This window comes from Dermacentor andersoni, chromosome 7 (assembly GCF_023375885.2).
Source record: "Dermacentor andersoni chromosome 7, qqDerAnde1_hic_scaffold, whole genome shotgun sequence".
Taxonomy (NCBI): Eukaryota; Metazoa; Arthropoda; class Arachnida; order Ixodida; family Ixodidae; genus Dermacentor; species Dermacentor andersoni.
Genome location: NC_092820.1, coordinates 178553136 through 178569852, shown reverse-complemented (window position 1 = coordinate 178569852; position 16717 = coordinate 178553136). Strand labels below are relative to the sequence as shown.

General features: G+C 48.7%; 1 protein-coding gene across 2 annotated transcripts in view; it reads right to left on the bottom strand.

Moving 5' to 3' along the window:
- The window catches only part of LOC129385247 (1,5-anhydro-D-fructose reductase-like), a 214320-nt gene that overhangs the window by 80563 nt on the left and 117040 nt on the right, over positions 1–16717 (bottom strand). For both annotated transcript variants that reach the window (XM_072289417.1, XM_072289418.1), the window contains exons 5-6: positions 16241–16380; positions 10913–11000 (exon numbers count right to left, since the gene is read on the bottom strand). In XM_072289417.1, the coding sequence (XP_072145518.1) occupies positions 10913–11000; positions 16241–16380 (228 nt within the window). The remainder of the gene's footprint in view (positions 1–10912; positions 11001–16240; positions 16381–16717) is intronic.

The window sequence follows — 16717 nt, the reverse complement described above, 5'->3', positions numbered from 1 at the left end:
GACCCTTTTCCTGGCATCACTCAAGTTCCCCGACCACATCCAATTGCCGTGGCATTCCAATTATGGCGCGCAGGGGCTCGTCTACCACGTTGCCGGACCCGTCAGACAGGTAGGTTGGTGACCCCACCTCATGCGCCGCACGTCGAGCTATTGTCTCCCGCCTCTGCTTGACCCTTCCCGAAAGTGCCACGGGAGGCTGGTACGGTTCCAGGTAGTTGATCTTGGTCCCGAGCAAAGCTGTTTTGCGGCTCTGAAAGGCCGTTAGAAAACAACCCGTCTCCTCCAGCCGAGCGCTTGCAGGCAAGGAGGCAACGCTGGTGCTTGCCAACGCTGGTGGCAAGTCAACCATCGGATAGTGGAGCCCTTGGAGCGTCCCCATTGGCCGAAGGTGACGACACTTGCACGGGCGCCTATCACTGGAGGAAAATGATGTCACCTGAACTGGCTCGACGATTGGCCGAAAATGACGTGATCCCGAGAGACCGAAGGGGTTAAAAGCGAGAGACAGGTACAAAAGACATTCGTTCACTCGTTCTTCTCGACACAGGCCGCAGCGTCCGATTCGCTGCCGGCCGTCGATGACTTTATGACTGTTTATTACTTTGTGTTATTACTGTAAATAATGTAAATAAACCTTCAGTTCTCAAAATCCTCCTCAACGTCTGCGAACTCCCGCCCTCAACGGCAAGATCTAATAACTGGTGGCAGCGGTAAAGATGAACCTTCGTCCAAAGAAGTCCTGAGGAACTGGGAACAGCAAAAAAGAAAGAGCCTTCGACCCAGGGAGTCCTGAAGAACCGGGAACCGCTGACCAATGAACCGGATGGCGTGGTGCTGCATCCGTGAGCGAGCGCGTGGCTTTTTTTTTTCCTTTTGATTCGCCAGACTTCAAATTTTGCGCGTTTATTTTGATAGATATAGGAATCGGGAATTTGTTGCATATTTTGTGTTTGCACAATTTATTTAAGGAAAACAGTTCTAACCACCAGTCGGGGCAGTTGCCATGGATCTTAGAAGGTTGTGGAGGTCAGACTTGTTATTGTGCTACGAGTTGGGAGTTGCGGTGGACGAAAAGATGAAAAAGCCAGTTATCCAAAAGGCAATTCAAGATAGTGGCAATGATGATGAAAGCATTAAGATTGCTTGGGAGGTGGTACAAGAAACATGGGAGCGTGAGCGTCAAGGACGTGAGAGTGATCGTGAGCGTAAGCGAGAGGGGGAAAAGAATGAGAAAGAGATGGCACAGCTACAGGTTGAACTTCAGAAATCGCGTCCAGCGGCGGGCAGTGAAGGGGACAACCGTAGCAGATCAAGCCAGGTCGAGCCATGTCGGATAGACCAATGAATGAAACTGTACAAGCTTGGAGAGGACATTGCCTTATTTGTGGTTCATTTCGAGAGAACTTGTGAAAGGTGTAATTTCGCTCAGGGCAGCTGGTCACAGCGGTGATGACTTTGTTGCCTTGTAAGGCAGCGAACGTAGTCGCAAGATTAACAGCGAATGACGCGGAAGACTACGGGAAAGTAAAGGCAGCGCTTTTGGGGAGGTACCGAATTTCCCCGGAAGCATTTAGGCAGCGATTCAGAGAAGCGAGCAAAAAGAGCAACGAGGGCTACTCAGAGTTTGCGAAGGGTTTGAAAACAAACCTTTTTGAGTGGCTTAAAGGTGCCGAAGCCTACGAAAGTAGAGACAAAATTATAGAGTGTATTTGTCTCGAACAATTCTACCACAGAATTCCACAGTCAGTGAGGTTTTGTGTGCAGGATAGAGATGCCGTAGACACAGTCGATAAGGCGCCTCGGCTTGCTGATGAGTACGTGATGCGACAAAAACTCACTACCGACGACGAGCGTTCAAATGGAAGGGATAATCCGAGAAGGTATATCCATCACAAAAAAAACAGACACAGGTAAAAGCTACCGAGAGGGCCAAGTCGATGAAAAAAACTCAGGAAGGGAACAACGACAAAGGATCTAGCAGCACTCCGAAGGAGGGGACAAAGAAGGTTTATACGCGAGAGTTCGAGAAGAGGCGACCGGTCCGATGTTATCAGTGCCAGGGCCTAGGTCACTATGCTTCGGATTGCAAAAAAAAAAAAAAAAGCCTGTAGTGCTTTCCTACGTGGGCGGAAGCGACGAAAGCTTGGAGCTTCTCCGTCCATACCTCCAGGAGCTACGGATTAGCTGAACAACATGTAAGGTATTAAGGGACAGTGGATCCAACCATGGACCTAGTTCACCCTTCTTTTTGTAAACGCCGAGGACTATACAGGGAAGGTAACTTGGATCAAGTCAGTGCTAGAGGAACACAGCGTGTGTCTGCCAATAGCACAAGTGACAATTTCCGGTCCTTTCAGAGAACTACAGACAGGCGTTTCGAAGGCGCTACCAATGGAATACCCGTACCTTTTTTCTAACGATTCGGAGCGTTTGTTACAGGAGCGCGGTCAGGAGTTCGGAGAAGGAAGGGTGCAGGCATTAACCCGCTCGCCAAATCGCCGTTAAGCTGACTGAGGACTCCAGCGCAGCGGTGGCGGAACGCGATGAAGCGCATTCTCTAGTAGAACCTAGGACAACGGAGGAAAATGAAAACAGTGGGACAACAGAGGTGCCAATTAAAATGATCCCCGTAGAAAACACTCGTAGCGAAGAAAGGTCGTCAGTGGAAGTAACAGAAAGGGAGAGCAGCTGTGTACTTTCACCTGCCTCTTGGAGCTTTGACAGGCTTCACCAGGTGGACAGGGGGTCGCTGAGCGCGGAGCAACAGAGGAACCTGACTCTGATACGTTTACACTACAACGCGAAAGAGGGCGTAGCTCGGCGCTACGTTACCATCCACGAAAAGGGAAGACTGCTCTATAGACACTACCGAGATCGTAGGGGCCGTATCCTCGGATCAGTTAATCGTTCCGGGGAGGGATCCGGCGGATCTCCTGACTTTGTGTCACGGAAATGGCTGGTCAGGCCATCTAAGAATCAACAAAACGAAGAAGATGCTCTTGTTAGAATATTACTGGCCAGGATTCTTTAAGGATGTGGAAAATTATGTAAGGTCCTGTGAGGCGTGTGAGCGAGCTGGGAAGCCGCAAAATAGACGCAAGGCACCTTTAAAGTTGGTTCCCTAAGTCACGAAGCCATTCCGTCGGTTGGTGATTGACACAGTCGGGCCTTTGCCACCGAGCCGAAAAGGGTGCAAGTACTTTTGACCATGCTTTGTCCCGCGACAATGTTTCCTGAAGCGATTCCTTTGAAGGAACTGAGCTCCACCGAGATAGTCGACGCTCTGTTGTCCGCGTTTGCGCGAATCGGTTTTCCTGCAGAGATTGAGGCTGACCAGGGGACGGTACTTACACGTGCTTTAACCACGACGTTCCTAGAAAGGTGTGGTCTGCGGCTGATACACAGCTCCGTGTACCATCCACAATCAAACAGCGTTGAGAAGATGCACTCGGTGCTTAAGAGAGTGTCACGTGCATTGTGCCATGAACACAAAGCAGACTGGGAGGACTGTTTACCCACAACCCTGTTCGCGTTGAGAACGGTCCCACATAAGGCAACGGGGTTGACTCCTTCCAAGCTGGTGTACGGTCGAACAATCCATTCCCACCTCAGAATGTTACGAGAAATGTGGGAAGGAACAGGTGAAAGCCAGATGGTGGTGAGTTACGTTTTAAAATTTCTGGATCATTTAAGTCTCGCGCCAGAACTGGTTGAAAAAACCTAAAAGAGGCCCAGGAAACCGTGAAGGCGTACTATGACAGAAATGCGCGCAGGCGAACATTTAAGGTAGGCGACAGAGTCATGATCTTAAGGCCTTCACGAAAAAACAAGCTTGAGGTACAGTGCGATGGACCCTTAAAGGTAACCTGGAAGATATCGGAGACCAACTACACTCTAAAAGTACCTGGAAAGAAGAATAAAGGAATCATTTGCCACTGCAATTTAATGAAACCTTATTGTGGAAGGTAAGATGTGAACGTGGTGCTAAACGCGTCTAAAGAAGTAGCGGTCGAACGTCCAGTTTAGCGACAGTGACAGATGCGGAACGCTCCATAGAAGACAACCTGAATCTGTCTGTAAACCGACTGGCTCTCGAGGCCGATCAAGTAAGTGACCTTCGGAAACTCTTAAGAATTTCACCAATGCTTCAGTAGCCGGCCGGGGAGAACAACGCTCATTACTCATGCGATTGAGTTGACATCAGACGAGCCCGTCCAATCCAAACCGTACTGGGTCTCACCTCATCAGCGAGAAATAATGGAAGTAGAGATCAAACGAATGCTTGAGTTGGGAATCATTGAGCCAGCAGACAGTGATTACACTTCCCCAATGATTCTCGTAGAGGCGAGCGGGATAGAGCCGCGTCCGTGTATGGACTATAGGAAATTGAATGCGGTTACGAGGGACCAATTTTACCCTATGCCTAACATAGAAGAACGATTGAACGGGTGGGCGGAACGCGGTACATTTCAACAATCGAATTAGGGGGTACTCGCAGGTGCCCATGTCAGAAAGCTCAAGTCGATACGCAGCATTCACTTCCCCGCTTGGCACATTTCGACCATTAATGTTAAGTTTCGGGCTTAAGAACGCACCGTTTAGCTTTTCCAAGCTGATGGATATTGTTTTGAAAGGCCTACAAGATTACGTGATCCCCTACTTAGATGATGTGGCCATCTTTTCTAACAGCTGGAACGATTACATGGAGCACTTAAGGAAGGTGATGGCACGTCTACGAGACGCGAGTCTCACGGGAAAGGCCGATAAGTGCAGCTTCGGTTGTTCGCAAGTTACCTACCGAGGGCATCTCGTAGGACAAGGAAATCGGCGGCCCTCCGAACTAAAGATAGGGCGTATCAGTAACTTTCCTGAACCGCGAACTAAGACGGATGTCAGAGCCTTTCTGCGGCTCGTGGGATATTACCAGCGGTACATTATAAATTTCTCACAGGTAGCAAACCCCCTGGCAGACACCCTCCGAAAGGGAAAGCCCAAAAGAGTTCGATGTAATGAGGCCAAAGAAAGCGCATTTCAGCACCTTAAAGATATTCCGAGCTCAGGACCAGTGCTTCGGACCCCCGATTATTCTGAGGAATTTATCGTGCAGTGCGACGCTAGTGACAGAGGGTTAGGAGTCGTCCTCAGCCAGATGGGCGAAGACGCGGAGGAGCATCCGGTACTGTATGCTTGCCGAAAATTAACGTGCAGAGAGGAGGGGTACAGCGCTTCCGAAAAAGAATGCGCTTGCTTAGTTTGGGCGGTCCAGAAACGATCTTGTTATCAGTACGGAGCGAAATTAATTTTTGAGACCGACCACTGTCCTCTGACCAGGCTCAGACAAATGATCCCTAAGAACGGACGCTTGCTCAGATGGAGTCTAATTGTCCAGGAATATAACTTCACCGTCCGTTACAGAAGGGCCAAGTTAAATGGAAACGCGGGTGGTTTGAGCCGGTTGTTTCGGTAAACCCACGTATTATCTTCCTTTGACTAACGAGGTAGGAAGTGTTACTATGTGCTGTAAGTCATACTTGTAGGTTCAAAACTTTGCTTGTGTATAGTTATAAAAGTCGTTTTCATTAATTGTTTAACTTTCTCCCGTCTCTGGCCTTGTGGGCATTCGGGGAGATATGGAAAGCTGTCTTAGAAAGGTGGTTGGAACTTCTTTATCAAAATTGAAAAAAGGAAAAAAAAAAAGGGTTGATTTCGACATAGTAATAGCCTTACGAGTTAGGGGTGAAGACCCGGCGCTTGCACGTGGTGCAGCGCTATGTTGTTTCATTTGTTTTACATACGTCCTCCAGGGCGCGGGATCCAGAAATCCAGGAGAGCGGCTAGAGCGGGTAGACAGAGAAGTGTCGCTAGAATTTACTGGCTGCGTTTGCGGGGGGAACCGAGGAGCAACATGAGAGCCGTGGGATGGGTGGTAGGACCAGGGGGTCGAATTCCACGAAGACCGGCAGTGACATGAAATGTGGCTGATACGGCCACAAGTGAAGCATTATAGGCCTGTCGCCTGGAGTACGCCATTCGGCCGGGTTGCGATACTGCGTTGGGACATTCAGGTTGCGGGTGCGTATGACAGCGCTGGACGGAGTGTAGTGAGGCCGATTAACTGAGCAGACGTTGGTGAAGCCAACGTTGGCCAATTCTTGGCGCACGACGGACTGGATCAATGAGACGGTCGCCTGGCAATTGTCGGGGCCATGGGTTGGAGTCGTGACAGGAGATGCGGCTTCTATTTCACGCCGGATGATATGTAGGATGTCATCAGAGCGATTGGGCGTGGGCGGACTGTGGAGGTCTTCGCAGGTGGACGTAGCAGCCATGTTGGGAAGGCTGGGAAATGGCTGGGCAATGCGGCGACTCTTGGCTTCTTCAAACCACCGGGATACGGTAATAATGGCTTGCACAGGGGACGAATTCTTGAACACAAAGAGATGGAAGGCATTATCTGCTATGCCCTTAATGACATGTGCAACCTTATCAGGTTCGGACATCTTCGGATCCATTTTGCGACACAGAGCGAGCACGTCCTGGACGTACGGGAGGCAGGATTCAGCGCAAGTCTGGACACGCGAAGCGAGGTCTTTTTGGGCGGCGCGCTGACGTCCAACAGGCTTGCCAAACAAATCTTTGAGCTTCTGTTTACAAATGTCCCAGCTGATAAGTTCCTCCTCGTGGGTCTGAAACAAGACGTGTGCCGGGCCCACGAGGTAAAATATCACATTAGCGAGCATGATGGTCTGGTCCCAGTGGTTGCTGGCGCTCACCCGCTCATATAGTTGAAGGCAGTCTTCAACATCAGTGTCGTCGGTGCCAGAAAATCTTCCTGGGTCGCGGGGTTGTGCTAGAATGACGGTGGGCGTGAGTGCCGACGGGCCCAAAGCATCCTCGCCTTGAGCTGGCATTGTAGAGGCAGCCAAGGAGCACCCGCTGCGTAAATCCGTCTTGATAATGATCCCGCAACCTCCACCAAAAATGTTACGGGGTTAAAAACAGTCAGACGTATATTTACAAGAGATTTACAATAATTGTAGCAGCTGACCACATGGTAGACAGCGCGCGAAGTCCAGAGCGTCGTCTTCTTCCGACCAGGATTAAAACATCTTCGTCAGCGTGTCACAATATATACTATTTTATTTTATTATACAAATGAGCTACCCCCATACATTCGAATAAGTGCTTCTATAGTACGACTTCGCAAAGGCCGACTAGAGACACCTATTATTACCCTCCGATTCTCAAGCTTGTATTATCTGACGGTATGTCATTTCACTAATGTCGAGAAACACATGCTGAAACCAGTTACAATAGAACATGGCCTTTACACAGTGAAAATTTGTCTTGCAATACACTCAATGTAAAAGCCTCCCGATGCGGTGTTGATGCTTCAAAACAACCTAGAATAATAAATGAGGTGCTTCATTGGCAAGATTTGGCAGAATTTGGAATCGAGAGAGAAGACAAGCTACGAATTACGTAAATTTTTGCTATTCTACATGTCTTTGTGAGTTCTACAGTTGTTTCAATTCTTTTCGCTGATTTTCTCAGAACCCACTTTTTCACGTTTCTTTCATGCAACCAACAAGCATAACTATATTGACACGAATACTTTTTTATCTGTATCCGGTGGCCGTATTTCACCGGCTAACAAATCTTAAGCGTTATCGCACGGCGCAGGACGCGCCTGCACGCATCGGAAGTTTCGCGAATGTTATCTGTGGTTTTGTGGGTTGTCTGGCTATCGACGAACCTTGTATAATGCATACGCGACACGAATTGTGTAGTAGTTTCTGGAAGGCACGCGGGCACCAGCGAATACGCTGGAGCTTTCGACGACTCATGTATGCAAGCCGACGCGCTTGACCCGCAGATGAGATTTTCGACGGTCGGCGACTGTGCTCGCCGCTATCATTGCGAATGAATGTTGCTTTTGCTGGGCACAAGTTCGCCTCATAAAGAGTTACATTTCGAACTCCCAGTTTTGACTCTGCACCATTTTCCACCGTCACATCTGCGTGGCAATATTTCTAACACACATTTTTCACTGATACCTCGCACGCCTAATTCTTACGTAGTTGACTGCGCGATGAGCTACCATAAATGAAATCGTGCAACAGGTTTTGATACGATATGGCCTGGTCATGCAGGTGTTTTCAAAGCCATCTTGTAGACAGTCGACATTTTGCGCACTATTGTTACTTCAAAGGTAACAAGATACTGTAGGGGCAGGCGTACATTCATTAATCGAAAGTGGTTTTCATACCTAAAAAACCATACAGATCACTAACTTATTGTTTCAAGCTTAGTTTACAGCAGGTTGTTTTAGGTCGGACGGTTGACGACAAAGTAGTCCGGCAACAGTGCGCCGCAGCCGAGGAGCGGGCGTCGGCGCGCGTCAAGCGTCCTAAAGCGTCAAGCGTCCTTGCGCTCCCTCCAGCGGACGTGTTCGCTTGTCGGCGCGCGCCACTTGTTCGCTTGCCGACGCGTTCCAGGCCTTAAACAGCGCGAAGGTGGCGTCCGTCGACGGGCCGTCGCGTAGCCGCCTTCCGTCCGACGAAGGACAGCAGCGTGAGGATCGTCCGTGAGTAGAAACGGCGGAAGGAGACCGCCGACGACGAGCGGGCCGCCAACGCCAAGCACGCTGCCCGACCCCGAATACCGCGAGGAGGGTAGGTTCAGCATTCAAAGCTATACATATGCCAATGTACCAACTACGCGTCACCAGTCATGTACAGACTTGACGTCTGCTAAAAATCTTTCCAGCATCGTCGTTCAGCCCATGGCCGTCTACCATAGTGACCATAAAGTGGTGATCACTATGGTAACAAAATAAAATAAATGACGGTAGAATCACGATGTCACGTGTATGTGTCTTTATCCTATCAATATAGTAATCACCATATATTAAATCAATATAGTCATCACTATACACAGCTTCGCTGGTCATCCACCTTGGTAGACTGGATGATGTGATAACTTCATATGGAATCCGGCGATTGGGAGGCCTGGGGCCTCCTAGATGGCCACTGGGAGCTGCTGCTCCCGTGCGGCTTCCTTGGCTTGCTGGACGGCCCAAAGTTAGTCTTGGAGTTTTGAGCTGAGCAGCACGGCCGACCACCGCGCCCGTAGATTTTCTGGGGAGACTGTCATTTTATTTTGGTATATTTCACATCCCCACAACATGTGTTGAAGGGTAGCTCTAACAGACTTGCATAGCTTGCACATATCGCTCTCCTATATATCGGGGTAGAAAGTTTTTAGTTGCACGGGACTCGTATAAGTTTCTGTTTGTAGTCGCCTCCAAGTAGCGGACTCAGCTCTGTTCAGTTTAGTGTGAGGCGGTGGTAATACTCGCCTCCGATTTTGATAGAATTTGGTTATCGCTAAATCTTGTTAATATATCTTTTTCTCTCCAGATTTCCTCCTCCACGTTCTCCTGACCGATGGAAGTCACTCTTGCTCAGCTTGGCGAGTAAGACCTCGAGCTTCGCGGTGTGCTACCTCGTTGAGGTTGACTGCGGGAATGTATGGAGTCGTATGCGCTGGGAGCCAAAGCAATAGCCTGCCGTTCTTCTCTGCGTTGGACAATTTTGCTTCATTAACTCTGATGATGTGCCATGCCTCAGGAGAGATCCTACCTTTTGCATAATTTATAATGGCTGCTTGAGAATCGCTAATGATGTACTGAGCATTCGTGGAGACCAATGCTAGTGCAATGGCTACCTCCTCTGCTGTCTCAGAATGTTTGGTATAAACTGATACGCTTGCAAGGGGTTCTTGGGTGTGATCTACGATTACTGCTACATAGCTATTTCTGTCTGGCTATTCAGCCGCGTCTACGAAGGTTGCTCTGTCGTCTGACCCAGAGCTTCGGATAATTTTCTCTGCTCTACTCTTGCGTCTGCCGTCGTTGTAACCTGGATGCATGTTCTTGGGTATATTTGGCACTAGGAGTTTGTCATGAATTTCTCTCGTTATCGTCCTCTTTTCCCCGTATAGATTGTGGTAATTGATTCCTAGTTTGCTTAGTATATGCCGTCCCGTTTTGGTTTTGGTTAGTCGCCCTGCTTGAGATGTTTGTTGTGCTTTTATGAGTTCGTCCAGTGTGCTATGGAGTCCTAACTTTAGCAAGAGATCCGTGCTCGTACTGATGGGAATCCCTAGTGCTAGTTTGTATGCTTTTTTTATCATGTTGTTAATTATACGCTTTACAGCTGCAAACTGGAATGGCACTGAATTTTTCCATAGGCTCTACGAAACCTATTTAGCCTATTTCATAGGTTGGTCACGAAGCCTATTAATCAAGTACCAGCAGGTCCTAATTGTAATCTAAAGCTAGAGTTAATCGCCTGACGGTCGATTAAAAAGGATTAGGACAGCATGGTCAAGACAATTCATTTTGCAGAACTGAAGGTTTCATGCTGAGACTTTCTTTCCTGTTGATCACATCCGGTCTCCATACTTGTGTGCACCCACTGTCTCGTTAGTATAAATTTAGTAGCACATAGTAAGAATAAGAGTGATTAAATTCTCAGTAATATTTTTCAACCGTCAAGAACTCACGCTTCGGGACGTCGAGGAAAACCAAATATCGAATAAAGCTTCGTGCACTTGATTTATGTTCCTTGCTTCGATAATTTCTACCGTGTGTCCCAGCTAACGTTAACGAGCCAAGCTGTCGTACAAAAAAGAAAGAAAGAAAAGACGGCGCAGAATACGATTATAAAACCTACCGTGTTCGGTCGTCAAAGGCGCCACGACCGAACATGGCATGCCTTCCATTACCAGTTACATGCGGTCCTGAATGTTGGAGTAGTACTAACGTGGGGCTGGGGCTATATGTAACCGTTGGAAACGTTTCTGAAGAAATTTCCTCGCTTTCGAAACCAAGGAGCTTCGCACTCACCTGCGCCGGCGTCTTCTTGTAGGTGTCCGCTATCTTCCTCAGCAATTCGTGTTGCATGAGGTCGGAATGATTTTGCTCTTCGCGAGGCCTGCGACGATGGAGAAAGCGAGGCTCGTACAACTACGGTGGTGTCGCCGAGAACATTGGTGCTATACAGCGATCAACCTCATCCATCGATGCCAAAGATAGCGGCTGCGGCAATAGCTGTTGCAGACAAACGCGGCATCAACCTCAATTCTGGTTACATGTCCCCAATGGATATTTAGAACTCTCAACGATTGTCAGAGCCACTAAGCGCACGCGCAAACGAGCCACCCGCACAATTATATCCACGGACCGTTGGACTCCAAAACACGTGTGCAAGATCCTGCGAGGAGGGCGAATGGCCAAGGGACTGCACGCGAGCGCTACCAGCACCTCCAGATCTACACACCAAGAGACATCGTCGGTATAGCTGGGCATGAGGAGTTGTCGGGAAACCGCCAACCTGACATCCCTGGTCCAACCCAAGCAACCATACAACCCTTGCCTACATACCAAGAGGGTAGCGAGCCATCTCCCGAGATAAGGGCCAAATTGAACTAAAAACAGGGTTCGTTGATTTTACGAGCGCACAAAAAAAAAACAAGAAATATAACTACGAGCACCGGCGCTCCACGTACTCCACCTGATATGGGGCCCCTCTAGCACAATGCACATACTGCGGAGATTAATGACACGCCACAGATGCCCTGCGACTGTGGTCCATGTGGGAAAGAAAAAAGCACCAGGAGAGCGTGACGTCATGCATCAAGCTTTCGTAGGACAACCTTTCCCGGACCATCTTTTTGTCACTTGGGAAATGATGGGATCCTGGCGCATGCTCGCTTGCTTTTATTCCCGCTGGCGCCCGTGACATTCGCAGGCGGCGTTGATCGGAGGCGACACGTCCGCTTGCGCCGCCATGTTGTGTTAAAGGCGCGCCATGACAGTAAGCAGGAATTCTTCGCTCCCTGGCAGAGCGAGAAATTGTATTTTTTTTTGCAATTTCAACGCTTACGTGCATAGCAATATTGACATGTCACCTTATAAACAGAGGTGGAACGCCTAGATTAAACAAATACTAGAAGGCTTCGAACACGGCAGATAAGTATAGGCATTTTTGCCGCGCTTTCGCTTACGCTCACAAATCTCTTTCAAAAATAGCGTTGACGCACATGATGTATGCCTAAACGTTGTCCTTGAAAAATGCTGACGCAACTTTGGCTGAAAATATAGTTGAGTGATGCCATGAAAAGGTAAAGGACAAAACTAGATGAATAAATACGGCAGCGTTACCATTAAGTGAAGGTACTGTAGTTAGGGAGATACAAACATGTGTGTGAAAGGTAATAACGATAATGATAAAGAGTTCGTGGTCGACAACAGTCTTGATTATCAAAGCGTCAAAAAACAAAGCTCGGGGTCGTGGTTTCGGCCACGGCCATGGCAGCCGAAATTTAATGAGGTCAAAAATGCAAAAATGCTCATGTACGTAGAATTAGTTGCGCGTCAAGAACCCCAGCTGATCAAAATTCTTTCCAAATCCCCCACAACGCTCAACAATGAGATCGTGGTTTTCGTTCGTAAAACCACATAATTTATTGTTTTTCTAAGTGAAAAGCCAACGCGAAACACGCGACCTCCATCTTACGACCTTTACAAACACTAATAAATTAATGCCCTCCTTGCAGACATCTAGCCTAATGTATAAGTCCATGCATTTGGCTTGTATGTACTTCCTGCTTGTGGTATAGTATAATAAATCCTGCCGGTATAACGTCTAAATGTCTTGCTGAACCACACATTTGCCTTACGTTCTGTTATGCAACAATCCAGAGACGAGTACAGCAATGAGAGAAAGAGCAGCATATAATGACACTTCTGACAAAACGAAAGGGAAAGTTTATTGCCAAAATATATAGCTGTCACTCGAGTAAAACCAGAGGAAGAGAAGCTCCAAAAAACTGAGATGTGGTTTAAGGCAGGTCACCAACACGTTCATCTGCATGAAGCCACAGGAGGCCACGCACATAAACTTAAGAGCATTGATAAAGCAAAGTTAATCTTAGGCGCGTCTTACAAATACGAAAACCGATCGGTCAAAGATTACACATGCGGCAGTTTTACTTCAATATTCCATCCACCTCGTTACATATGATCGGTGCAATGAATGCAAGTATACATGCTGAGTCGCAACACGACAAAACTACCCAACACCGTTTGCCTAACATTTCGATGCTCAGTGCATGCGATTGTTGAAAGACAAGTCCGCTTCCCGTGGGCTTGATTAAATGACTACGACGGCATACGCCTAGTGCCTCGGAGAATTTCCTGAAGACCGCTTCACGCGAAGACAAAGCGTCATATGGCTTAGTAGAGCAAGGTTCTCGCGGACTTTTTCCTGCGTTCGCGGGGAAATTCAGTCATAGGTGTCGTTTTTCTGTTTACCCGGTGCACGAAGGGGTGCCGCAAACGGGTATCACGGAGTGTTTTCAACTATAAAACAGTCACGCGAGCCTTAAGTGAAAGTTTACTTTTCGTGAGCACGGAAAGTAGATTTAGCGAACTTCGTCCACAGCACAGTGTAAATTGCAAACGCCAGGCAGCACGACAGGGCCACGCCGACTAACGCAAGGACGCGTGTGGCCGCTTCCACAGCTCCGACACAACATAATGGTGGCGCGGTCCTGCTCAAAGCGTTTCGCCACCTTTTACGGCGGGAGGCGGCGCCGACATCGAGGCACGTTGATCAACGCTGTTGTGGTGCATCACCGTAGAATTCGACAGGCTTCCCCGTCTTGATGCCATCCCTCTAGGCCTTGCGGCGTCAAAACGAACAAGCGATCTCAAGAACAACGACAAAACAGCGCTTATAACTTGTCCTAGTCCTGAAACGAGTGCAGTGATGGCTGGTTTTTGGCCATTTATTGGATATGCACCCGTTCCTGCATTGAGCGTCGGCGTGGGTCGTCCCCCTCGGCGTAACCGAGCGAACGAACTCAACGAAGGACGAAAGAGCGAACGCGGAGAGCGGCGGCGCGGATGAACGACGGCAGTAGCGAAAAAAGCGCGAGGAGGAAAGCGGAGGAGGAGGTTAAAGTGAGAGCCTGAAGCGGAAAGCGGAGAGCATGATGGAAGGGTGAGGAAAAAAGCAGTGTGCCGCAAGGGACTACGACGACGCCATAGTATTTGTAATCTGCTTGTACGCGCGACGCGAATTCTGTAGTACTTTCTGGAAGCCAAGCGGGCACCAGTGATTACACCTTCGACGAGTCATGTATAAAATCCGACGCGCTTGACCCGCAGATGAGATTTTCCACGACCTACTATCCTGCTCGTGTTATCATTGTGCTTGAGTGTTACTTGTTTTAGCAACGATTCGCTCAGTTTGCAACGTGCCGCGCGAGACACATTGTCCGAGCCAGTCAATATATCGGGAAAGGAGAACACGTAGAGAGCTGCGCTCAAATTTCGCGTTAGGGAGTGTCGTAATCGGCGGATAATTTATTTTCTTTTTTCTTTTTTGCTGTCACGACGACCAGCAGGTGACACGGGCGAAATAGGATAGCCTGGGCCCTACCATGTTATTATACACGATCACGACAACCGACGCGGTGAACTTATTGGAGCTCGATAAACTCCGCGCATGCGCAGTCGTGGCAGCCGGTGTAATGGTGGGCTCCATTCTAAACTGTCCAATAGCTCCGCAGCGTGGTTATCCGCGCGCTACAAGCAGACGACAAACCCAGCACAGGCATGGGGCGACTGTGCTAACCCCCACCACCACCAAACTCGTTCTTCACTGTAGCCCCAAACGTCTGTTGAGTGGCTCAAACCACTATACCAGAAGATAAAGATCACCTGGCGGACTTAATTGAGTCGGTTTTGATGAAATTCTGCATATCATATTGAACGCTAATAAAGACGGGGACAGCGGAATAAAACACAAATACGACACGGGCGGTAACTTTCAACTGGTTCGTACACGGCAACCCGTGGCAATATATAGAATAGAACGTGCGCAGAACGTAGCGAACAAGAACACTCATCAGCCTAGCGGGGCAGCCAATTATTAAAAAAAAAATCTATCTCTGATTGAAACAACCCAATGGAAGTGTCACTAACACAATCTTGGCCTCTCTTTCTTTTATGTGATATGCCTCCATCACTTCGCGTGCAGTCTGGTCCTGGCTTCTCCCCAGAATCTTTATCTCCTTAAAAAGTGGTGCACAGGGGCAGGCATTGCAGTGCGCAGGCAAGTGCGCCAATCCATGTTTCGTCAACTTTTATTCCTGTTGCCTGGCCCTATCATTCAGGCACCGTCCCGCCTGCCCTATGTAAGACTTGCCACACGCCAGAGGGATTTCGTAAACAACACCTACATTGCATTTGGATACGGCTTGATATGGTTCTTGCCACAGCCTTGCCTTCCTTTAAGATCACGGGAGGTGCGAGAGCAGAGCCGCGCCAGCTTCAAAGGGGCTGAAAAGACAAGGGGGACTCCAAACCTGCCTGCCACCTTCCTTAGGTTGTAGGTGACCCTGTGAATATACGATGCCACGTCAGGTCTTACGGCCATAGTAGTCGTCCTCACCCTTGCTTTGCTCCTAGATCCTTTTACCTTCTGCAGGAGGGTTTCCACCACTGGCGTTACCATGGAGTCAGGGAACCTTGCCGTGTTAAGACGGGAAATCTGATTGTCAAAGGCAAGCTGCATCCTGTGCACACACGATTTGCGGAGAGCCGTCTTTATTTGCGGTCAATATGATATGCAGTAAACACCAACTAGGTCAAATTGAAGTTCTTTTGATGAAATTCGTCTGCAGGCTCTCGGCTTACGGCCTCTGAAAACCAACCTACTCTCCCTCTTTCACGCCGAACTAAACCTCACACTTCTTGACATGACAATAACAGCATTTACTTCGCATTCAGTTCTTACAAATAACAAAGGCGAAATGCCACGAGTAGAGCACGATAATTACACCAATGTGGATCATTGCCGGCTTAAGAGCATTATTGATTATGCGTACGTGTTTCAACGGAGAATGACAGACCAAATGCTCAACGAATACAACACATGCCGAGACGTATACTTTTGGTATGCCGCGAAGAGTACGTTCCCGTGAAGCACCACCAAGTTCCTGGGCATCGGTACCCGTCAAGAATTAGTGTCGTCATCTCAGTGTGATCTCAAGTAGCCGATTGGCTAATTGCATTCTCAATTCGACACCCTGATGCGGCACTCACGCAGCGCCCTGGCGCGTCCTTCGTTAAACGATTCGAGCTACACTCTGTTGACGAACTCACTTTTCCTCCTTGCAGGAGGCGGCCGCGCCGTGGCGCGCTGCCCTGGGGCTGCCCAATGGCGCGTAAGCAGTGAGGCAGATACTGTGCTCCTTGCAAAATTGCAGCAGGTCGTCCTGGTTCAGGTACGCGTGGCACTCCACCTGCGTATCAATAACTGTCACTACGACGCAAATAATAAAACGCACAACAAGAGAGTGAATGTACTCCGTCTTGGAGAACGATGACTTCTGAAAATGGAGTCAAATGTAGCTGAAGCGGTTACTCCACTACGAAGGAGCGATTGTCCTCCATCGGGGAGTGCGGGCAATCTCGAAAGTGGGCTCGAATGCATGAGAAACAGTTATGTTTACATGCACCCGTGTGTGCGCGTGCCTGCGCATATTTTTGCGCTGTTACTGCTCATAAGCGGGGTCAATCACCATATTAGCACTTCCTGCCACAAACTATTCATCAGAACCGAATCGTCTGTGCGCTTGC